The sequence below is a fragment of the Mastigoproctus giganteus genome, chromosome 10 (genome assembly GCF_048544385.1).
Source record: "Mastigoproctus giganteus isolate SK-2022 chromosome 10, ASM4854438v1, whole genome shotgun sequence".
Taxonomy (NCBI): domain Eukaryota; kingdom Metazoa; phylum Arthropoda; class Arachnida; order Uropygi; family Thelyphonidae; genus Mastigoproctus; species Mastigoproctus giganteus.
The window spans coordinates 186,189,013-186,214,782 of NC_143584.1; the positions used below are offsets into that span (position 1 = coordinate 186,189,013).

At 39.3% G+C, this 25,770-nt stretch overlaps 1 protein-coding gene across 2 annotated transcripts in view; it reads right to left on the reverse strand.

Moving 5' to 3' along the window:
* Nucleotides 1-4,003: 4,003 nt before the first annotated feature.
* LOC150079640 (delta-sarcoglycan-like) overlaps nt 4,004-25,770 on the reverse strand; it is a 64,142-nt gene continuing 42,375 nt past the window's right edge. The window contains exons 2-8 of one of the 2 annotated variants that reach the window (XM_090382442.1): nt 14,137-14,443; nt 12,556-12,657; nt 11,486-11,573; nt 9,200-9,319; nt 5,851-5,923; nt 4,609-4,732; nt 4,004-4,481 (exon numbers count right to left, since the gene is read on the reverse strand). In XM_090382442.1, the coding sequence (XP_090238568.1) occupies nt 4,311-4,481; nt 4,609-4,732; nt 5,851-5,923; nt 9,200-9,319; nt 11,486-11,573; nt 12,556-12,657; nt 14,137-14,376 (918 nt within the window). In that variant the 5' untranslated portion in view covers nt 14,377-14,443 and the 3' untranslated portion in view covers nt 4,004-4,310. The remainder of the gene's footprint in view (nt 4,482-4,608; nt 4,733-5,850; nt 5,924-9,199; nt 9,320-11,485; nt 11,574-12,555; nt 12,658-14,136; nt 14,444-25,770) is intronic. The other variant, XM_090382444.1, reaches the window with a different exon arrangement.

The following is a 25,770-nucleotide window of genomic DNA, read 5'->3' on the forward strand; positions in this document are numbered from 1 at the left end:
TCCTGTATTACTGTGCGAAGTAAATCCTATATTCCTTACTAAATAAATCCTATATTTCTATACGAAAAAATCGTATATATCTGTACAAAGTAAATCCTATATTCGTATATTAAAGAAATACAATATTTTTATACGAAGATTCCTATACGAAATAATTCCATATTTCTAATAATCCTATATTTCTATACAAAATAAATCCTATATTTCTATACAAAATAAATCCTAAATTCCTATATGAAATAAATCCCATGTACTGTATACATAGGAAGTAAATTCTACATTCCTATAAGAAATAAGTCCTATATTTCGTGTATAACATCACACGATTTTTGGACGCAACAGGTAAATTAATCCTCAGATCCCTGAAACACGTCCAATGAAGACAGCGCTCTCCACGTAAATACAACGCCTGTAATTAAGGCTGCCAATTTGCCAAAAGAGCAAAAATATCAGAAAACACTCAGGGTGATACTCCTAAAATGATCCTGCAACAAATTAACTGACAAAAGGAAACAGACGCGGCAGCAGCAGCTACAGCGATACAAAATAAAGGAGGTCTCACGACGAGGAGCAAATTGGCTGCTGCCAGAAGTTGAAACTAAACTCGATCTTGTTACAGCAACGCGGTCTAATGAGATGTTTGCAAAAAGGTGAGAGTCTCATCTTTTGGCGATGTTACTTCGTCTGCTTACGTTGTATCTGCTTATGAAACCCCCGGTTTAGAGACAAAACATTGCTTCGAACATTGGATTAGGAGAGATGAGCAGCGTCTGTTTACTTTCACAATATCCGAGCGCCATCTTCATCAGGGGATTCGCTCCGGACAAACACACCCGAATTACGAGCGATGACACTTAACGGAAAGTGCGAACGGGGGAGGTTGGGCATAATTGAAAGGAAAAGCATCACAGAATACAGCAGACGTCAGGGTGAAGGGGTCCGTTGTTTTTCTATAAGGTGGCGCAAAATATTAGAAGACCATTCTATAAGACAATGTGCAAATATTCTATAACAATTGTTGGAAGACTACGAACTTCTCCATATATGTATAAGACAGCTCAGAATATTAGGAACACGGCGCTATTGCGAGTAGTGTGTGCATAGTGCGAGTTGCCACTGACGAATCAGGTGGCACGTAGGCCAGTTGATCCTGTCCAGGTTAAGATCGGTTGGCCAGTTAGGTAAGGATCAGATGTTTGGGTTGTTCCTATTTTGTGTTGGCAAGAAGGTGCTCCGTCTTGTGAAGAGGGCTTCTGCAAACTTGGTAAACTCATAGTAGTAGTTTTCTTCTGTGATGAATAAGTGTTCATTTCCTTGAGGGTTATCTTGTATACGAGTAAACAGGATGCTGCGGAGGTCCTCATAGTGTTGACAGGTATATACTAGATGGTTCCAGTCTTCTATTTTACCATATGCACAGTAGGGGTTGTCAGTGATTCCCATGGATGTTAGTTTATGGTTTATTGATCCGTGTCCGGTAATGAGGTAGGTGGTATAAAGACCAGGAAAGAACCAATTTGGAGACTTGGGAAATACGGTATTCACATAAGGTATAAATTTCTTGGTGATTGGGCCCTTGTCGGTAGCAGTCCATCTGTCCTGCCAAGTCTGAAGTAGTAGGATGGCAATTTGTTTCTTTTCCTGCCTGATTTCATTCAAGTTATTGATGGAGTGTCAAGGATAGTTGCTGGTATGCCTCTGGATAGACAGTAGTGTAGTGGAGGACCCTTCGAATAACCTCCAGATCAAGCGGAAGGACGCCCGCAAGAACCTGAAGGGCTGGATTGCTAACTGTGCAGCATGCCTTTGTAATAGTAAGAAGCATGGTGCGCTGGATGGTTCCCAGTTTACGTTTGTTGTTGTAAAGAGTTGCCTTGCGAAACCAGACCTCTGATCCATACGTTATGAAGGGAAGGAAGATTGATTTGTACAGAACCTTAAGGGTGCGTCGATTCAATCCCCAATCACGATGACTCACCCGTGCAATGAGAGCAGTGTAGTTTCTCACTTTCGCATGGAGGTGTGCAAGATGCGGAGAGAAGGGGAGCTTAGGGTCAGGTACTATTCCCAGTAGTTTTAACGTAGAAACTAGCTTGATGGTTTGGCCTTGAAGTTTGATAGTGGAGTTTCTAGAAGGCTACAGTGATCCCTTCAGGAGAATGGATTGTGTATTTTTGGGTCAGAGTCTTAGCTTGTGTAGAGCTGCCAAATTCTGAAGGATTTTAAGTGCCTGGTTTCCTCTGGCTTCCAGAGAAGCTCTGCTATCAGCCTCAATCGAGATGGTCACATCATCAGCAAAGCCTTGTATAGCTAGAGGACCTAGGTCCAGTCCAAGGAGCTCATCGAGGACAATGTTCCAGAGAAAAGGACCAAGGACTGAACCCTGGGGGAAACCTCAGATTTAGATATCAAATAGGTTGCCTGGGGGAAACCTATTTGATAAGTAGCTTTCGATGCATTTGTGTAACTTTAATGGAATGTTTGCTTGCCCACCAGAGCCTGTCGAAGGCTCCTGCGACATCTATTGCTATTAGTAGGTAGTATTTGAAGGTAGACTGCAGAGATGATCCTCTGCAGTGCGTCTTATGTGCAACGCCCCGGTCCAAATCCACACTGGAAGTTTGCGAGTAGTGCAATAATTAGGCAACTCGTGGTACAGGAGGTGAGTCTATTGAGAACAGAGATAATTGCAATATTCAATAGTTTAAAATCAGCTGGCCACAAAAAAACGAGGGTTTAAATAGATAGCCGAAGTTCATAAAGTGCAAACATTATTTTAAAATGTCATAGCACGAATCTTCTGCCTGTAAAAATATTTCTGATAAGTAGAATTAGATGTATACTACCTCAACAAAAGTTCTGTGAAGATTTTAACAAGTATCTGGCAGTGGAAGAGAATACAACTACCAAATACTTGTAAAAAAAAAGTTTTTTGTAGCAACCACATTGCCATTACTTTAGTAACAGCCCTCATAATTTAAGTTTAATGATCATGTATATTTAGATTGTCAAGAGTTTTATATGTACTAAGGGATAAAATTATGGAGTGACACCATTTTCCAAAACGAATCAAAAACTTTTCTATAAAAATACAAATTTATATTTCAAAGAATTGTCACTACTTTATGAACAGCCCTTGTAAGTTTCGCTATGTTGTTAAAGCCTTTTTGAAGTTTTCAGTTTAATTATTGTGTATATTTAGATTTTTAGGAGTTTTATATATGAACCAAGATTATATATGAACTAAAATGAACCAAGAACACTTTTCTATAAAATACAAATTTATATTTTGAAGAGTTGCCACTACTTGATGAACTTCCCTCGTTATATGGTTTGTGCAGTTAAAGCCTTTTTTTAAGTTTTCAGTTTAATGATCATGTATATTTAGATTATCAGAAGCTTTATGTATACAAAGAGGTAAAATTATGGCGTGCCACCATTTCCTAAAACGAATCAAAAACCCTTTTCTATAAAAATACAAATTTATATTTTGAGGATTGCCACTACTTTATGACAGCCCTTGTAAGTCTCGTTTTGCAGTTAAAGCCTTTTTGAAGTTTTAAGTTTGATTATTATGTATATTTAGATTTTCAGGAGCGTTATATATACTAAGGAGTAAAATTATGGAGCGACACCACTTTCTAAACCGAATCAAGGACAGTTTTCTTTTCTATAAAAATGCAAATTATATTTTGAGTATTGCCACTACTTTATGAACAGCCCTTGTAAGTTTGGTTGTGCGGTTAAAGCCTCTTTGAAGTTTTTAGTTTAATTATTATACATATTTAGATTGTCAGGAGTTTTATATATACTAAGGTGTCAAATTATGAGTGACACTAGTTTAATGATTATGTATATTTAGATTTTCAGGAGTTTTATGTATACTAAGGAGTCAAATTATGGAGTGACCATCTTCTAAAATAAATCAGAAACACGTTTCTTTTCTATAAAAATACAAATTTACTATTTTAAGGATACATAAGAAAATTAACAGTGACTAGGTTAAATTGATCCAACGGTTGTAGGTTAAAATTGGCTACTCTTTGCTTCCATCGATAAAGTATGGCTGTGTTTATTTTGTATCTGCTAACAGTGCTGTAGATTTGACTCAGCAACAAGAAACCGTATTCTACCATTGTCCTCCGCAAGTTCATCGAAAAAGCTCACAGAAGTTTGAACAAGGACGAAGCTTGTTGTTATTCAAGATTTTTAGCGAGTTTCTTTAGTACTTTCTTTTGTGCGACAATTCATGGCTACAGCAAGGACATCTGTTGGTAACTGAGGTATTTCATTGGCACAGGGATCAGGCGTTATCTACATACGATGCTATCCGCTTGACATTGGCTCTCAGAAGGGGACAGGAAAAACCTTCCATTTTCACACACGCAAAGCTGATAGATTCCCGGATAAGTGCGCCCTCTAGTGGTTGGAATTGCCGTCCTTAGATTTTTAAACTCGACACGTTCGGAGTCGATCCAGATCTGCAAATATAGCACACATAGAAAAGTAAAAATAATTTAATTATTATAATCGGATATTAATAATTATAAAACGTATATTTCGCTTCACTCGCGCCCTCTAGCGGAGCTAATTTTTAACGTTACTCACCACTCCTTCCTTTGATTGCAATTTCATATCCTTCATGCATGTAGCGCTGATGTCTCCAGCCCGAGATTCGATACCAACGCCCTCTGGTGCCTTCACATGCAACCGTCTTGTTGGAGATTCTAATCTACACATAAAAGGATGGTAGCTTTAATTTAAATTTTTTTCTTTACTTTCATATACAAAAGCAAAGTGTTTGACAACTACACTCGTGGTTAAAAGTAAGGAACAACACAAAAGCAGTAATGTCGTCTAATATTTTGTCAGGGTAGTGTATAATTTCAGTTTTAGAGGTGTATATTGCGCAAAACCAGATATTTAATACTGCATGACTATAGAATGATTACTCGATGAATACAGAGATGTACTAAAGTTAATGTGTGGCTTTCTGAATGTCCCCCCCTCCCTCCCTCCCCAAAAACGCTTAATAATTATGGCTTGTCGGGGCCACAATGTTCCTTTCTGCGCTATAAGTAGAATTGTTAGTAAGTTCGGAATACTTTGCAGTACGAAATCTCACCCAAGCGAGCCAGGTGCACGCCTCATTTGAGACCAATCATTGCCTTCATCTTCGCATATCTTCCCAAATTGAAAGATCGCTCTCAAAATGTGTCTGAGGGTGTTGATGACTAAATATGGCTGGCTGACATCGTTTGGGTGAAAGGCGAAAGTGGTTCCAACGTCCTTCTACACGTACACGACTCCTTCAGAAATTGTCGGACCATTTATCTTTACCGAAATTTGCATTCGACCTTCTTTTAAATTGGAAAGAAGAAAATAAAAGGAGAAAAAATAAGAGAAAACTAAATGGATTTAGTAAAGTTTCCGTGGTCGTCCGCCAGATGGCGCTGGATTATATCTGCCAAGGTCGTTACGGTTTGTCGATCTGCGTTAGCAACACATGATGCTGCTATTTACATTACAACGAATTAGAGAGCATTTTAAAAAAAAAAAGAAAAGAAAAAAGCCAGAAGCATACTTCAACGTATAAATATAAGTCTCTTTTGACTTATTTCTTGGCTTTTATTATCAGTAATTGAATTAAGATGGCCAATTAAATACAGCGGATGTCTAAATTAATCTGTTTCGTGCGACTTCTAGTTTTTTATCTTATTAGGAGAACCACCATTTGGCGTCCAGTAAACAATTAAAATTTTTTTTATTTATTGATTTTTTTGTATTATTTATTTTATTTTTTATTTATTTAGTAAACAATTAAAATGATAATAAACGTGAGAGTCTTACCTTAGTTGCTGAAAGGGATCTGCACTGAGTACCGGAGTCTGAACTGACCCTTTAAAATGGACGCCACCTGCCCCTGAAAGAGAAAAAAAGCAAATAAATTGTAAAATTTTAAATGAATTAACAGTTTTCACAGTTTAATAATTAAAAAAATTAATTCACGTTCCAAATTTATATTTAAAAATATTAAATTGTGATGACGTAATAATTTTCCATCTTGCGTCATATTTTAAAATTTCAAAATTTATAAAAATGCAGACATACTACTGAATTAAAATCCGAAGCGTTTAAAAGAAAGCTGCCCTTAAATACAGGTGGAAAAACGAATTCCATAATTAAATATTAATTCACGTAGTGAATTAATTCATTTAGTATTTAAAATTATTACATATGATGACGCAGTAATCTTCGATCTTGTACGTCCTATTTTAAAATTCCAAAATTTATTTTTAAAGACTATAAATACTACTAAATAAAAACAGAAGCGTTTTAAAACGGCCCTTAAAACAACTCCTTTCAATCCTTCACTTCAAATCCACTTTTGTATTTCAGCACATTGTGATGACGTAATGATTTTCGATCTTGCGTTACATTTTAAAATTCCAAAATTTATAAAAATCTAGAAATACTACTAAATTAAATTCAGAAGCGTTTAAAATCAGTCCTTAAATACAGGAGGAAAGGCAGATTCCTTAATTAAAAATTAATTCACCTGCCGAGTTCAGTATTTAAAACTATTACGTACGATGACGCAATAATTTCATATGGTGACGCAATAATCTTCGATCTTCCGATCATGTTTTAAAATCCAAAAATTTCGTTTTAAAGAGTAGAAATACTAGTAGATAAAAGCAGAAGCGCTTAAAAACTGCCCTTAACACGACTCTTGTCCCCCCTTCGTTGTAAATCCACTTTTTTATTTCAGCACCCAATAAAACGTGCCGACACCCCATGAAAAGCGAGTCATAAAAGAACGTGAAATTTGCATTTCAGCCGCAAAACATCGCTCGCTCGCTTGTACGTATGTGTGTGTGTGTTCGTGTGCGCACGCGCTGGTATTACAAAGTGTAAAGCACCGGGGAACCATCAGCCCCCATGTACATTCTCCGAAAAGTCTTGTATCCAACAGGCTGCGTAATAGGACCGATTCAATTTGTGAAACAAGCAGCTAACAAGCCTAATGGCGGAGTTTACGACCTTTCTCACCGCCGCTGGTTTCTCCGAGCTTACAATTTCCACATGAAGAGAGTCGGCGAGCCATTTCATTCTAAAAAAGCTCTTGCATCTTCTCTCTCTCTCTTCTCGTAGGATGAAATTGCAGGCTGTACGTTGCCTCCAATGGTGACAAAAGCCATCTGCAGCTATGTACCTTCTGCTGATAGCCTTCAGCGATAGGGCCGGCTGTTGTATGCGCAAAAACGTACACGAATACATTCTCCAGTTTTATTCAACCCCCTTTCCCCTCCTTCGTTCCCCCTTCACACACTTCCTGCGACTTGGAGAAAGCGACAAAAGAGGGGAGGCGATCTAATAAAAGTTGGTGCGTTTTGTGAATTCCTAACATCGATACTGCTGCGCGGCGAAAATAAATGTAGTTGTGTTGGGGGGTTTCAATTGTCGCTCCTACCTACTTTCCTAGCGTTCGTTATGATGGTAATTGTAGCTCCGTCCCGAGTTGATACCCTCAAGAGAAGAGTCGTATTCCCGAGTGTGGACAGGGCGTTGGCTTTTGGTTAGAGTTGCCAATTACCCGGAGCTTTGCGTGACATCTGGAATAGGTCGGCAACGAAATCCAGTTTTTTTTTTTTACAGGCGACATAACTGCTCGCTGGATAATTTCTTTTCGAATTTCCGTGCCCTTTTGAGCGTCCTTCAAAGTTTTCCTAAGTCATTCCTGACTTTTCCACAGCTGAATTGTTAGTATAGCATAAAACCATGTCATGTGATCCGGTGTTGCGTCATCGAAATTACATCATCAAACAATCGGTGTTACGTCATCAAAATTGGATCGATGCGATGCTAGTTCATCGAAAAAGCATCATCAGAATGCGGTGCTGCATCATCGCATTATTGTGTTACATAATCAAAATGTGGCATTGAATCATCAAAATGTGACATTGAATCATCAAACTTGCATCATAATAAAGCGTGGTGATAGACCACCGAAATTGCATCATAATAAAGCGTGGTGGTAGACCACCGAAATTGCATCATCGCAGTGTGGTGCTACACCGTCGAAATTGCATCATCACAGTGTGATGTTAATCATCGAAATTGCATCATCACAGTGTGATATTACATCATCGAAATTGTATCTTCACAAAATGTGCTGCTACATCATCAAAATGGCATCATCCCACTGTGGTGTGAACTCACACAAATAGCATCATCCCAACGTGATGTTACATCATCGAAAAAGAATCATCACAATGCGATGTTGCATCATCTCAATGTGGTGTTAAATCATCAAATGCATAATCACAAAATGTGGTGCTAGTTCATCAAATTTGCATAATTACAATATGATGTTACATCATCTAAAGAGCATCATCACAATGTAGTGTAACATCGTCGAAATTGCATCATCGCAAAATGTGGTGTTACATCATAGAATTTGCGTTACTGGCAACTATATCCATATTTTATAGACAACATAGTTCCTCGCTGGATAATTTCAAATTTTCATTCCCTTTCAAGCATCCTTCAATGTTTTCCTGTCATCTCTGGTTCATTGTTTCTCCAAAAAAAAATTTATAAACTGTTCGTTAATATAACAATACAAGTATTATGACGTGATTATGTGACATTGCGTCATCAAATGTGGTATTACATCATAAAATTAACGTCATCAAATTTGGTAATACCGTCATCAAAAGTTGCATTATGTCATCAGAAGTACATCATCACAATGTACAGCTACATCATCGACATTGCATCAACAAAAAATGTGCTGCTAGAGCATCGAAATAGTATCATCACAATGTGATGTTACATCATCAAAATTGCATCATCGCAAAATGTGGTGCTTGATCATCAAAATTGCATCATGTCAATTTTCAAGCATCCTAATTTGTTTTTTTTTCTCCAAAAAAAATTAAGTTGCTAGTCAATATAACAATGCACGTATTACGACATGGTTACGTGCATTGCGTCATCAAAATCATATAATCGAATTTGGTATTACGTCATCAAAATGAAAAGTTAGTATTATGTCATCAAAATGGCATCATCTAATGTTCATTACATAAGAAAAAAGTTGTTGACGAGTATTACATCATGATGACGCAATTCAAATGTATCATTAACTTTTTTTTTTCTTGACCCAGTTACCAGGATGTAAAAATTAACTCACCTGTGACCCTCAACCTGTCGGCGGAAACAACAATTTCTTTACTGTCGACGTGAAAAAGTATTTGACCTTGGGGGTTCCTAACGGTAAGCTGTTCCGCTATCGACTCTACTAAGGAATGACCTGATGGAAAGAGACAGAAGACTCTCGTTAGTGACGTAATCCAAGCGTGAAATGATGTTCACTTTCAATTCTTGTTTCCCCCGATGATGCCCAAAACTATCAACCCCACTTAATTAACATGTAATCCCCCTTGCATTGGGGACGTGCTCTGACTCTCCAATCCAGTGGTTCTGCAATGCATAACAACTTAAAATTGACTCTTGTTTTTCATACCAAATCTTAATGAGTTACCAAGTTAAAAATAAATCTTAAAATATTAATATCCTAAATACGAGCTCATCAATAAACAAGATGGCTGCTTAGATTTAAAAAATCAATTTTAAAAAATATATCAACAAAGATAGAGAGAAAAATGTAACCTCTATGGACATGTGGCGGTGCAGCATCATGCAGAAATAAAGTACCAGCTTTATCAGTCATATTGGGTTAGGCCTTCAGGTTCCTAGCCTTAACATATCAAAATGCGTTAACTTTAGGGTTAAGCTGAAGCAGCAGACGTAAGCATGAAAATTTTCCCTTCTCTATATGCCATTTGTCCACCTGGCGGATATTTTTGGTACTTCTTACGATATTCTTGAAGATGGTAGATTTTATTGTCAATAGCTGGAACAAAGCTTCTTTTTTATTTTTCTTTATTAATACGAGGTGTAGCAATAAAATTCCTGGACTGGTGCTGTTGCGGTCATGTTCAGTGAGTTTGAAAATAAACGGAAGTGGTATGTTGTAGTTCAAACTTCCTCCAATAGATGATGGTACAGAGATTGTCCAGTAGGCTGACAGATTGCAAGTGAATGGTACAAGCGGTTCAAGATAGACGTGAGGATGTTCGCGATGGGCCAAGAAGTGACTTCTGTAAACCTCCAGACATGAGGATAGAGTTGCAAAATTGTGGCAAGAGGTCATGAAGGGGCCCGTGGAATGATGGTTGATGAGTTGGATATGATTAAGGAGCGATTAGTCAAATTCTACCTGAAGATTTAGGGAAAAAGAAGAACTGTTCAAAATTTGTGGTGCACAACCTCACAGATAAGCAGCAGCAACGAAGAGTGTCATCATGCAAAGGATTCATGCAGACTGTTCAAGACAATCCTAATTTCCTCAACTGTAACTGGAGATGAGGGTTGGGTGTTTAGGTTCGACCCAGGGACAGAGCATCAGAGCATGCAGTGGACTTCAAAATCATTACCAAGGCCCAAAATGTTTCTTTTACAGAACTCCAATATCAAGACGATGCTGATCATGTTCTCCAAAGAGGGTGTGATTCACAAGGAATTTTTACCTAAATGGAACATAGCGAATGCTGCGTTCTACGTGGAGGAGTTCTTCAAAGACTGTTGAAGAGCATTTCCCGGCTGAGGCCACAACTTTTAGGAGAAAGGCAGCTGGTTAATTATAGTTTTATTCACCTTTATTCAAGCAGCAATGTTGGAGAAATTATGCGAGTAAATACGGTAATCGATATTCCAGTACTGCAACCATAATTATTCTTATTGCTAGAGAGGACTAGAGAAGAATGGATTTTTTAGCACAACAATAGCACTTTAACCACTGTTTGATGGATAAAAAATTTTCATGTATGTTTTATTACAAAAAAAAAAAATCATCTTAAAATTGAACTAAGTTTAAATGTTGCATAAGCGACTGCTTTTCGTGGCAATGAGAAAGTTGTTCCCCCTCCTCGATTATTCTAAAAACATCATCGGTGTTACTTCTGAAATTAAAGTAAACAGATTTCATTGGAATAAAAATAACAATAAAACAGACTAAAATAAAACGGGTATAAATTAGGGGGGGAAACAACACAAACTGCCCTCCTACAACTGTGTTGTACACAGCTAAACGTGCATATGAAGACAAACAACGTCACATAAACCGTTGTTATTGTTTCAAATAAAACTGATTTCTTTCCGTTTCAGAAGTACACCGATGACATTTTAGACTATACCGAGGACGGGGAACAACTTTCCCATGGAGCAAAGGGTTGATTTGAAAAGTCTTCCATTTGCTCAATGGGAAAGTTATTCCCCGTCCTCGATATCCTTTACTTTCCACCTTGCAAATCCTTTTATCATTTAGTAGAAAAGAGAAAGGGGTTATAAGAAAGAAAATAAAGCGACTTATTCCAAACGAATAATTCTTAATATCAAAGACAAAAACCCTACTTACCTACAAACAGCCTGTTCGTTATGACCCCCTCACTATTCCTAGCATTAATTGTAATATTATTGGAAGACTCCAACTTAAGAGGTTGTTCCTATAAAAGAAAAGAAGAGGAAAATAAATTAAATCGCTGATATCTGCCTCCAGCCAGTCTATGAACAGACACCACCTCATGTTTATGTTCTGTATTCTTGTAACACAACCTCGCGTTACACGTGTCTAACCCTCCAGCGCTTATTCCCCCATCCACTTCCTCCCCTCCAGCGAATCCATTGCAAACACTCTTTGCTAATTAACTCACCAATACGATTCATTGTAGCAGTTACAGATTCCGGCGTCTTCTTTAAAGAATTCCCTCGTTTCGTTCGGTGACCTGGACAAACAGGGGGGGGGATGGGGGGATGCTTCCTATCCTTGATTAACCGCCAAGGCAATTGTGGCTATTCTCTAATTTTAATGATCTCTTTTTCTTGCATGCGTTGGTGATTGATCAAGACTTACTGCAACTCCTTGAAACAATTAATGAAGTGTAGTCAAAGAGAAGCGAACCCGGTAATTACTAAGAATTTCACTTAAATGTCACCAAGGTCCTTTAGAACAGGACGAGATAATTACATTCATTTGCGTAACAGCTATTTTTCTTTAACATTACTTGGCCAACAAGGATTCATAGCTGCGCCATTGTATATCCAAGAAGATTGGTTCCTTTGACAGTCATATAATCCCAACCGCATCCTTAAATGCTTAACGATTCGCACGAAACCGCACTTCACTTTGCAGACACTGCGCATGCGCCGATGTCACTGCGCATGCGTCAATTTTCGAAATGCCGGTACCCTCGTTCCTTGTCCTACGTGTCAGTTTCGTCTGCATTAGATTTCGAATACAGCTGGGTGCTCGCGCGTTCGCTAGCTTTTGACTAACAGCTATAGTAGAGAGAAAAACAGCAGGCGGCTAACAATTACTAACGAGGCTTTTCTTTCCCTAGTACATTAACATTATAATTGATTACCAACGAATTATGGTTGCTTTTATTTTTAGAAATTAATTTTTTTAAAAAAATAATGAATTCTTACCGCTCTTGAACATATTTCTGCTGCATAGAGACCTTGTAGGAACTCAGCATCACCTTCTAGTTTCAGTCCGCCAGCTAAAACTCGTAAACGCCCCATGCCTTCCTGAAAGAACATTGCGCAACAGTCAGAGAATTAGAAGATACTTAGTTGAATTAGGGATTGAAAAGCAAAGAATTTATGATGTGAAAACATCTTTGGCGGCACCTACTGAGTTTTTTGGACTGAAGTAACACCGATTGGTGACGGAAATGACGTCACGTCCTTAATGACGCTAACTCAGTCACTAATGTTGATTGGGGAGAGTAAGTAGCGGGCGTGTGCATAAGACGTTACATCGTTCATGCTAATTGTTTCCGACTGAAGTAAAACCGATTGGTAACGAAAATGCGAGATGGAAATGACGCTAATTCAGTCACTAACGTTGATTTGGTAGAGTGAGTAGCGACGTGAGCATAAAATGTTACATCTTTCATACTATATATTTCGGACTGAAATAAAACCGATAAGTAACGAAAATGCGGGACGAAAATGACGCCGCATTCTTAATGATGCTAACTCAGTCACTAACGTTGATTCGGGAGAGTAAGTAGCGAGCGTGAGCATAAAACGTTACATCACTCATACTAAATATTTCAAACTGAAGTGACACCGATTGGTAACGAAAATGCGAGACTGAAATAAGTCACATTCTTAATGATGCCAACTCAGTCACTAACGTTGATTCCGTGGAATGAGTAGCGGGCGTGAGCATAAAACGTTATCATTCATATTAAATATTTTCAACTGAAATAAAACCGATTGCTAACGAAAATGCGAGCCGAAAATGACACTAACTCAGTCATTAAAGTTGATCCGTGGAGTAAGTAGCGGACGTGAGCATAAAGCGTTACATCGTTCATACTAAAGTTTCGGATTGAGGTAAAACCGATTGGTAACGAAAATGCGAGACAGAAATGACGTTAATTCAGTCACTAACATTGATTTTGTAGAATAAGTAGCGGGCGTTAGCATAAAACGTTACATCGTTCATACTAAATATTTTGAACTGAAGTAAAACCGATTGGTAACGAAAATGCGAGACGGAAATAACGCTAACTCAGTCACAAAAGTTGATTCAGTAGAGTATGTAGCATGCATGTACATATAACGTTACATCGTGTATACTAAATGTTTCGTACTGAACTAAAAACCGATTGGTAACGAAAATGCGAGACGGAAATGACGCTAATCAGTCACTAACGTTGAATCGGTAGCGTAAGTAACGAGCGTGTGCATAAAAAGTTACATCGTTCATACTAAATATTTCAGATTGAAGTAAAACCGATTGGTAACGAATATGCGAACCGGAAATGACGCTAACTCAGTCACTAATGTTGATCCGTGGAGTAAGTAGCGGGCGTGAGCATAAAACGTTAAATCGATTCTAGCTGTTCGGAGTGATTTTCTTTCGTCGTCCAAGATGTTTTCACATAAAATAAAACATCTTTTGTGCACACAGGGTGCACGCGCAATTTTTTTTAATCTTAAGTCAGCATTGTTTAAGAAAATTCAGATTATAAAGTTAAAGCAGATTATAATTACCATGGAAAAATCCAGCACCCTTATAATCCACGTTGTTAGGGCAATGTTTATGATGACCATCACCATCAGCAGGACCACCAACGCGTACAAACATCTCTTCCTCCATCCGTAAATCCCAATTCTGTAGACGCACGGACTCTGACAGGGGTGGTGTGTGACAATTGCGCCTCTGTCTCCTTGTGGCTGATCACTGTTCCAATGTTGAGTTGTAGTTCCTGAGGGAGTTTCTCCTGTTCTCATACTTGGATGCGCTGGGTTGGTTAGAGATGGTCCACGAAGGAGTCCTTAGGGAGCATCCTCTAGACAGCTGCAAAGACAATTACAATCATCGAAGATATAAACTTAAAAGACAAACTCTTAATCTTAAGCGTCCACCATCTTAAGTATAAACGTTTTTTTTATTATTATTATTATTAAAATCAGTTTATTTCCCAAGAAACCTTGGGTCACCCCGGGACGGCTCTGTGCCAGAAGGGTGTGAATACAGACTAAGGTGCGAGGAACACAATGTACAATAAACAAGGGTACATTCGTGCTCGACCCGAGACTTTTACAGGGTTAAATAAACAATAATGTACAAAATATACAGTAATATACATGATTACATGAAAACAGAAAGTCTTTGTCATATACAAATAGGCAAGTTAAAAAAAAAAATTCTTGATGTACTTTAACGCGCATCATTAAGTTAGTTACTTTCCCCGTTAGATGGCGCTCAATTAGTTGGTTTCAGCGAAAGGGGAATAAAAAAACGACTTGATGGAAGCCAGTATTTAGACCAAAGTTTTCTCTTGGGTTTTCTTGTTTTTCTTTTGTCTTTTTTCTTACTCTTAAAAGCAAACATCTTCCAGTCCAGTCAACTAGTGTCGCGTTTCTCTTCCTAAACGCAGATAGCACGAGGAAGACGCGCAAAAAAGTAATAAGAAAGGATTAAGGCTAATGTTCTTATCAAGGTACTTAGGTGAGTTCCGATAAGCCAAACTAAAGGTCCGATAAGGGCCGGTATCAAAGCCACTTTTCTACTAATGGCTGCCAACCACAAATTGTACGTCCATTGCAGCTTCTTACCGATGTCTTTAATGGCTCTAGACCCATTAAGTGATCAGCCATCGCGAGCCCCTAACGTTACTGTAATCTGTTCTTAATAATGACGTACAGACTTGGGACGAAGAGGACGAGTCTACCACGAAGGTGGGGGAGGAGGAGGCAGGTCAGACTCGTGCCAAATCAACCCGCTAACAGAATAATGACACTTGCACAAAGTCCCGCAATTTTCCAATGTTCCACTTACTTTGGAGGAATGAGCGCTCTTAATATTATTCATTAGGAAGAGCCAAAGACACTAATTACCATTTAAGTCAACCAACTCATTGTAGGCAAAGGAAATGCGTCACAATGCTTCTAAATGATCATCTTCCGCGTGCGATGTAATTAACATCCGTTGGAGAAAATTTGTCATTCTTCAGAGCACCAGCTTTCATCTAGTGTTTGGTGGTAATTATAATGAGGTAGATGAACGCTGGCTAAATAGAGCGTCAAATTGTTGGTTGCGAGACTTCAATAACCACGCTGACGAACCGTGAGACACTGTTTGGTCTCTTCAGCAGACGCACAATAACTCACGGGTTCTTCCCACTTCTAAGAGTATAATGAAATCGCGGCACACCTCGGCGAACCCGTGACCTGCAGTTTATGACCTTAATGAGTTGCAGAAGATGGAATTTGCTTTGGCATCGTCCAATGTTATTGAAGGATGTTTGATGAATGTCTGAATCTTGTCACTCGTAATGGGTTTTCATGTAAATGCCCGTGTTTAGAATTAGAGTTAAGGTTATTGTTATATGGTCGTTGTCAGTGCTCGGAATTTGTTTTGAGGGATGAAAAATCTCAATTCGAAAGAAAAATGTTTGTCCTGTTTGTTCAGTGGTGTGAAAATATCACTCATCTCGACTGGCCAGTGCACTTTTTCATTTCCTACACCTTAATGCACTCGCGGGTGTCACAGTGGATAAATCACCATCTTCCATACTGGATGAAAAATTTGACTTCGAATCCTCTCAATGAGTCGAGGGACTTTTATGGGTCCTTTTCACAAAGTGGCTGAGTTAATCGCTGTTCTCCCTCTCCCCAGTGGAAAAGAATTCAGTTCCAGTCCAGTTGATGACGTGAGGATGGGCCTTTTTCACAAAGTAGCTGAGTTAATCGGTCTCAGGCGAGAGTGGCATGGTTTTTTCTCCCGAAAACTCTAGTTTTTCATCCAACAAACAGAAAATCGACTTCAGAACACACGCAACTTACAAAAATTGGTACAGCTGCTGTCCTTTCACACGATGTAGAAAGCCCGGGTTCGAATTCCTTCAAGACAGGAGAAATCTTTATGGATGAGGGTTACACTGAATCTTTCCTCTGGAAACTCAGGTTTTTTTATCCAGTAAAACAGGCAACATGACCATAGATAATTGACAGACATAATAAACAGATGCCTCACAGCCTTTGTTGTCTTAGCGCAGAAAAATATATAGACGCAGGAGTTGTACTTCATTTTAGGCACCCCCATTCAGAATTATTCTCCGGTTTTTGATGCTGCAAACAAGCCTTAGAACACATTCAGTTTAAACACACAAAAAGCGCCTGGGTTGAAATCGGTGGAAGTTGTAAACAGCCGCCCCGCTCCATAAAACATCGCTGAAATTATTTATGAGCAGAGCATGCAACACGCCAAGGAATACTTCAAAAATTTACGTTTATTTAAATAATCATTAATTTTGATGTATGCGCTCCTCTTCCTCCAGGAGAAACTCCTCGAAAAAGTCAGATGCGGTGGGGTCGACTGTGATTTATTCAGATTTTAATAGAACATCCCGAAATTTTAATTTATATTTTTTTTTGCTTGTTTATTTTGTTGTTTATAACTGTAATTACAATTTGTAATGCTTTTAGCGTGAACAGTTATTTTCGTATTCAAATAATAATAATAAAAAAAAAAGGATAATTCCCATCAGTGGAAACCCACGTCTTCGAGGATAACTGAGTTCCATTTTTAATACAATCATTCACCACAACCTAAAAACATGTCTCAATCGTTGTGGTAAAAACTGGGTCCGCGGGGCCTGCTGGGCCTCCGCCCTCTCCGTAGGGCACTGGCCAAGCAGGGACAAGAAGCTGATTGCCCCTTTTGTTTAAGCAATTGTCAGGCCACACCTTGAGTACTGCATACAAGTCTGGAGGCCTCATTTTAAGAAAGATTATTGGAAGAGAAGAGCAACCAGATTATTGAAGAACACAAAGGGACAATCTTGCCACAAAGGACTACGGTTCTGCAACTTTTTGGAAACCAGGCCAGGAGACACTATTGAAGTGTTTAAATGGATTAAATAAACTTAATTATGATGGTATTTTAACTCTTTCTCAGACAACGCACCCAAAGGGACCTAAACTCGAATTCAGACAGGATTGATGGGCTTTGCTTTCAGCCAGAAAGTAATTGATTGTTGGAAGTGGGTAGTTTGAATAAATTTAAGGAAGGAGTTGACATATTATTTGATGGGATGGAGAGAGAGAGTATTTGGTGTCAATGGTGGGTGATGTTTTTTTTTTTTTTTCTGCTGGTGTTCTGTAAGCATGCTCCATGCGTCATTTGCCACTACTCAGTTTTGGATTGTACTTCCGGTTTTACAATAAAACTTTGGTTTAATCAGTTGACTTGGGAGATAACTGATCCATCTCTGATTTTAAAGTCTAATGTTGGCTTATTTGAATTTAGATTGCAAAAGTCGATATGAATTTTATAAAAAGGTTTTCGTACTTTTAATGAATGCAATCTTGTTAATAGAGTTATAGATTATAGAGGCAGATGGTGCAAGAAAGCAAGCTTATAGAGCATCAGCCAAAAATTATGTCCCTTCACGCGATTAATCTGGGCAGGAGGAAGAATCCCATCAGCATTGACATTGCTGAAACCATTCAAAGCGTTAAACAACTCAATCAGATGGCCTCGCAGGTGCCTAGTCCCCAAACACTGCAATTTCCAGACCGTAAGCCTTTCTTCATAAGCGCACCCCTTTGTTCCCCTCGCCAATCTTGTTGCCGTTCTCTGTACACGCTCAAGCAAATCTACATCCTTCCTAAAATGAGGCCTCCAGACCTGTATGCAGTACTCAAGGCGTGGCCTGACCATTGCGTTATGGAATTGGATAATCACCTCCTTATCCCTGCTAGAAAAATTCCTGTATATCATTGACAAAACCCCACGACCTGCCCTAGCAGCCCGTCTGCATTGCTCAGAAAACTTCATATCTGACTGCACAATTGCTCCCAGGTCTTTTTCATTTTCTACCACCTTAAGTGTAGTACCACACAGTTGGTACGTTTCTCTGGGGTTACTTCTACCCATATGCAGTACTTTGCATTTGTCAATGTTAAACTTCAGTCGACATTTCTCAGACCATCTGCCCAAATTTTCTAGATCCTGTTGCAGTAGCACACTGCCATTACTCTCATCAAAAACCATCCCAACCTCTGTATCATCTGCAAAATTCGACACTAAGCCTAATATACCTTCATCAATATCATTGATAAATAGACAAAACAACAATGGGCCCAACACCGATTCCTGTGGGACTCCACTAATAATATTAGTCCATGAAGAGTAGCGTTCATTATTACCACTCTCTGTCTTCTCCCACTCAATGATCCCCTTATCGATTGCAGTAAATTGCCCTTAATACCATACTGCTCCAATTTGTGCAGCAGTCTTCAATGTGCAACAGTATCAAAGGCCTTTCTAAGATCCAAGTATATGATATCAAAATTATTTTTGGTTCCTTTGTGACCACATCATAGTATTCAATAAAATTGGCCAGGCAAGACTTCCCCTTAACAAAACCATGCTGTGTCTGAGCTATAAATGAAGTCTTGTCTAAATGATCCTGCAGTGTTTCTTTAACCAGTGCCTCCATTAATTTCCTTGGAACAGAAGTTAAACTCACAGGTCTATAATTACTCGTGTCACCCTTTGATCCTCCTTTGTGAATTGGGGTCACATTTGCACTTCTCCAGTCTGTGGGTACCTCCACTGAGTCCAAAGAAGCTTTCATAATTATGGCTAAGGGTTTGCTTACTTCCTTTGTTGCCTCCTTTAATATAATTGGATAGATCCCAATCACCCCAGGTGCCTTTTTTATGTTTATCTTCAACAATTTCTCCTCACTTTCCTCTCAGTTATTACAAAATCATTGAGCTCCCTGGAGTTTGGTCAACTTCTGGCATTCTGGAGTTGGCAAAAATACAAAATCCTTAGGCCAACGTCATTTAATATACACCAGAAGTTAAGTTGCATTCATGTTTTTCTTTGAAACATAATTTGAATTCATTTTTTATATGACATTTGAATTTAATTCATGACAAGTTCAAGGTTATCCAAAATGTCCAGAACGCTACCCTCCCACTGTAAATTACAAGGGTGTTCATAAGTGACGAGGTATGCGATTTGCGTGTATGTTTGTTGTGTTATGAGATAACGTTAGAATCAGTCTAAGTTCATTTCAAAAACATATACATTCAGTGACACTGAATTATGACCACCCTATCCTTAATGGACTATGCCACATAGCTCGCAGTATAAAATGGGTGCTTTCATATCGGAAAATGTGTACAAAGAATGGTGTCGAACGGGTCAAACCACCTCCCGCTGACAGAACTGTACAGGATTGCTCGAGACAGATGCCCGTAATGAGCAAAGGGTTCAGCGCGTTGTACGGGCTCAAAGGCAGGTCACTGTGCAACAGCTGACGTCGCAATACAATACAAGAACAATATCCCAAATGACTATATGCCGGATACTCAGAATATGTGCTTCCACAGCAGACGACGCAAGCAACACTAGTCCATGGACCCATCGCACATGATTGCCCACTATCCGGGAAGATGGCGGTGGTTGCTTAATATGAAGCATGTTTTACTGGCAAGAACTAGGATCTCTGGTGCGCATGAGTGAACGGTTCACTGGTGAAGTCAACCTCCAGCTCTTAGGAGACCACAGAAACGGGATCTTTCAAGACGATAATGCACCATGTCATCGGACCCACACGGTGCACGAGTGGTTCGAGGAATACAGTGAAGATACCACCCATCTTGATTGGCCTCCAAATTCGCCTGATCTCAATCTAATTGAACACCTGTAGGATGTTTTGAATGGAACGGAAGTGAGGCGTATGGACAAGCAACCATCATCTAATCCAACACAGTAGAAAACCTTGCAAGCAGTATGACTGCATATCCCTACGGCCGTCTTCAGACATCTAGTGGTACCCTCGTGAGGAGCACAGTTGGTAGGATCTCCGTCCTTCCCACACCGGTTTAAAAGACCTGAGTTCGAGTCCAGTCAATGACGGGAGGAATTCTTATGAGGCTTTCTGACAACGTGGCTGAGTTAGTTGGTCTCAGGCGAGGGTGGCGCGTTTATTTCTCCCGGAAACTCGAGAAACTCGGGGAGTCGGGCTGCATGAGACTGGTTGATCCACCCAGTCTAATTTCTATTCAAAATGGGTGAGATCTTAGGAAATTTGGATGATGTTGCCCCAATCGATAGCGGAACACACAGCCGTCATACGGATTCTAGGGTACCCAAACAAACACCAGAACATGAGGGCCGGATAAATTCTTCGGAAGGAGTGAATCTATCAGAGTTGCCTCTCTGAGAATGATTAAAGACGATTTCAGTTCATCTTTGGCACATCCGGTATCAAAAATAGTAGTAGTAGTAGTAGTAGTAGTGGCACTTGATGCAAGAAAGCAGTGTAGGAGCTTATGCAGCATCAGCCAAAAAAAAAAAAAAAAAAAAATCACACCATACCCTCCAATTGCCTGTCCAGTTCCTCCTTAAATTTATTTAACCTATCAACTTCCACAACGACAGATGGAAGTTTGTTCCAGCAATTAACCACCCGCTGGCTAAAGGCAAATTTCCGCACATCTATTCTACATCTGTCCTTTCTTAATTTGAACTTATGTCCCCGTAGGTTCGTATTCTGAACAAGTGGGAGGATCCCATCAGAATTCAGCGTGCTTAACCCATTCAAGGCCTTATAGACCTCAATCAGATCACCACGCAGGTGCCTAGTCTCCAGCCACTGCAATTTGCAGAACTTAAGCCTCTCTTGGTAAGAGGATCCCTTCATTCCCCTCACCAATCGTGTTGCTCTTCTCTGTACACGCTCAAGCAAATCTACATCCTTCCTAAAATGAGGCCTCCAGACCTGTACGCAGTACTCAAGGCGTGGCCTGACCATTGCCTTATACAGAGGGACAATCACCTCCTTTTCCCTGCTAGCAAAATTCCTATATATCATTGACAAAACCCCATGACCTGCCCTAGCAGCCTGTCTACATTGCTCAGAAAACTTCATATCTGACTGCACAATTACTCCCAGGTCTTTTTCATTTTCTACCACCTTAAGTGTAGTACACACAGTTGGTACGTTTCTCTGGGGTTACTTCTACCCATATGCAGTACTTTGCATGTGTCAAGGTTAAACTTCAGTTGCCACTTCTTAGCCCATCTGCCCAAATTATCTAGACCCTGTTGCAGTAGCACACTGCCATTACTGTCATTAACAACCCTGCCAACCTTCGTGTCATCTGCAAACTTCGACATTAAGCCTGATATACCTTCATCAATATCATTGATAAATATACAAAACAACAGTGGCCCCAACACCGAACCCTGTGGGACTCCACTAATAACATTAGTCCACGAAGAGCAGCACCCATTGATTACCACCCTCTGTCTTCTCCCACTTAACCATCCTTTTATCCATTGTAGCAACTTGCCCTTAATACCATTCTGCTCCAATTTGTACAGTAGTCTTCCATGCGCAACAGTGTCAAAAGCTTTCCTGAAATCCAAGTATATGATATCAAAATTATTTTTTGCATCCAGTTCCTTTGTGACCACATCATAATAACCAATCAAAATTGTCAGACAAGACTTTCCCTTAACAAACCCATGCTGTGTCTGAATTATTGCTGCAGTCTTGTCTAGATGATCCTGCAATGCATCTTTAACCAGTGCCTCCATTATTTTACCCGGAACAGAAGTTAAACTAACTGGTCTGTAATTATTCGTGTTACCCTTCGAACCTCCTTTGTGAATTGGGGATACATTTGCACATCTCCAGTCCGTGGGAACCTCCCCTGAATCCAAGGATGCTCTCATAATTATGGCTAAGGGTTTGCTTAGTTGCTTTGCCGCCTCCTTTAATATAACTGGATAGATCCCATCCGCCCCAGGTGCCTTTCTTATGTTTAACTTCAACAATTTCTCCTCCACTTTGCTCTCAGTTATTACAAAATCATTAAGCACACTGCTACAATTTGATAACCTTCTTCCATTTTCAAACTGTAATGATTCCTCACGTCTGTATGTAGATGCAAAATACTCATTCAGTTTGTTTGCTATCTGAGCAGGATCATCAACAGTCGAACCATCGATGTCAAGTGGACCAATCATATTCAGCCCCTTCCTTTTAGAGTTTATATAAGTAAAGAAATCCTTGCTGTTTTTCTTAGCATCTTTTGCCAAAGATTTCTCGTAATCCGCCTTTGCCTGCCGAACCTCCTTTGTGATCTGATTACAGACTAGCTTATATCTGCTACAGGCTTCTGCGTCGCCTGATAATTTATATGCATCCCATGCATTTTTCTTCTCTGTCACGAGTCTCATTAGTTCATTTGATAACCATTTAGGCCTAAACCTTGAACAATATTTCTTAATCGGTATGAAAAGTCTAGTAGCTTCCACGATTAATTCCTTGAATGCTTCCCACTTAGAATTTACTGTTTGTAACATCGTCAGTTGATCCCACTGTACAGAATTTAAAAACTGTCTGAGACCACTGTACTCCCCTTTACGGAAGCAAAAACCCTTTCCTTTACCCCTGACGGTAGTTACCTCTTTTAGTAAATCCCACTTCAGCACACTGTGATCACTGCCACCTAGTGGTTCCTTTATCTGCAAATTCTTAATACACGAATGATCACTGCTGATAACCAGATCAAGAGTATTACTTTCTCTGGTTGCCTCTCGAACATGCTGCTGCAGAAAACAATCATCCAATAAATCCACAAAAGTCTGACTAGTGTTGGTGAGTGACCAACCCACAAGTTCCAGTCAATATCTGGGAAGTTAAAATCCCCCATTATAAGACATTCTGATTTACTGGCCCACTATATTTCTCTGTTCAATTGTTCATTGTACTCATTCGAGTCATTAGGCCTATAACACACTCCTACTCTTATTTTTGCTTTTGCAGTGCTTATGTCACACCAAACTGACTCAACAGTGCACTGTCCATCTATATCAACTGGATGCACTTCTGATTTTATGTTTTTCTTAATTAACAGCATAACACCCCCTCCCTTTCTGTCCTGTCTATCCTTTCTGTACACATTGTACTCCCCAAATTCCAGTTCTGCATTCCTTATATCTGTGTGACCCCACGTCTCTGCTATCCCAACAATATCCGCCTTTGATGTCTTGACCAACACTTCAAATTCATCAAATTTATTTACTATACTTCTAGCATTGGTATACATGCTAGAGTCAGCGCCCTCTCCACCATAAAATATCCACCATAAAAATTTAAACAAATAGACAAAGACAGGAGGATTGTATTCAAGTGCGTGACATGACCAAAAGGGTGGTCACGAAGTCCGAAAAGGAAGTATAAAAAACATAGGTCCAATTTTTTATTTTTATTTTTCGATGTATTCACCCCAAAGTTCAATACACTTATTGTATTTAATCTGCAAAAATTCTTCAGGCACCAAACTAGGCTTCAACAGCTGCTTTTAGCTCTTCATCACTTTAACAACAATCCTTTTGTTTCCCAGAAAATTGTGGCCAGCACTGGTTCAGCTGATGGTTCGGCCCAAAAATTTTTAGTGGTTGGAGATCCCTTCTGCTTCCACTGCAAGCTTTCTAATTTGGATTCGGGACCATGAAAATATAGCCAAGTTTCATCGCGAGATAATAATCTCTCTGGATTAGCGAGAATTAATATTACATTTTTTTTTCAACGATGCCAACTATTTTAGTGATTTCTTTAGGTGGCTGACGAGACCTTGGATCATCTTCAACTGACTCCTGTCCTCTTTTGAACTCTGCCGACCATCTTGCAACAGCATAACTGGGTGACACTTCTCCACACACCCCAATCATTCTGTCATGGATTTCTTTAACAATTCTGCTCCCTTTGATCAAAATTTTGATTATTGAAAGATGCCCAATTTTCTAGATATTCATTCTTTTCCACTTACCAACGTAAAAATTTGAATTTTATAAACTGCATAAGACATGGAGATGCAAATTTTTTCGTGATACCTTAGAAGACATTAAGCTATAAAAATAACCCATTCTATAATTTATTAACACATGTATATGCCCTGTTCTCAGAACTTTTTGACCACCCCTCGTACTTTCATCACATCCCATCACGTACAGAGACTTCAATGATGCAAGGGAGCTTCTTAAGCCACGTTGCGAAACAAAAATTCCTCGCGTCTTTGACTGAATTTGAATCCTTGTGTACCTTTTACCTCTTTAATCCTCTGCGACTCAATGCTTCCCTGATTAACATAAGGTCAATCTATTTTCTTCCAGCTGTGAATACATAGATGCCTGTTGCCGCTGCCAGCTGGTTGACCAACTAGCTTCATATTTCTACCATCCACATTGCGGATACTTTAACTGCCGTGTCCAGCTGCACCAACTTCAGGAGTCACTGTTGCAAAATCGTGGCTCTACTGGATTGAAATTTATAAATGAAAGCGATACGAGAGGAGAGAAATAACGTCATTATTTTGGTGTCTGTGGAGTGCATATTGGGTTTCAACCCTGAAACAACATTCTTTTCTAATGACATTCCAAATGTCCCCGTTCTTCAACGTCAAACCAATTCTGACGTCCCAAGATGGAAAATAAAGAAGGTTGTAATCTCGCCTAAGTTCTTAGGGCATCAATAAGTGCATCATTGAAGCAGAAATATGTAGTTCATGCTCCTGAACTATGTGATCCGGATTTTCAGTGGATCTACCTAATCACTAGGTTAACAAACTCAATAACCATTTATACAGCAGCCATTATAGGTAACAATTTCCACAAGTTCCAGGTCTTGGCGTTCCCCTAAGATGAATAACCTAAGAAGAAATAAATTCTACCAAAATAATAGAAGACCGCTGTCCCTATAGGGGACATCGTAGTATATTCAAGCGTCCGATCAAATTTCAAAAAGTCAGAATCAGACGCAGTCAAAAGGTATTTTTGAATTCTGACCTAGCGAAGCCAAAGTCCATACTAGACTGAGAGAGAGAAAGACCTTCAGAGACACTCATAGATCCATTATAATGGCTTCTAGTCTGTTTAATTGTTTGTCTCCAAACAGACTTTTTCAACAGGAGAAGATACGTACTCTGTTAAGCCTATATCAGAAAACTCAATCCAACAATGCCAAAATATTTCAGATTCATCACTACCTAATCAACCTTACTGAAGTTGCTGGAAAATGCTATCCGACCACAGTACCACTATGCCTGTCCAGTGTAACCAGTCTCCTGGACTGATCATACCCCACCTTC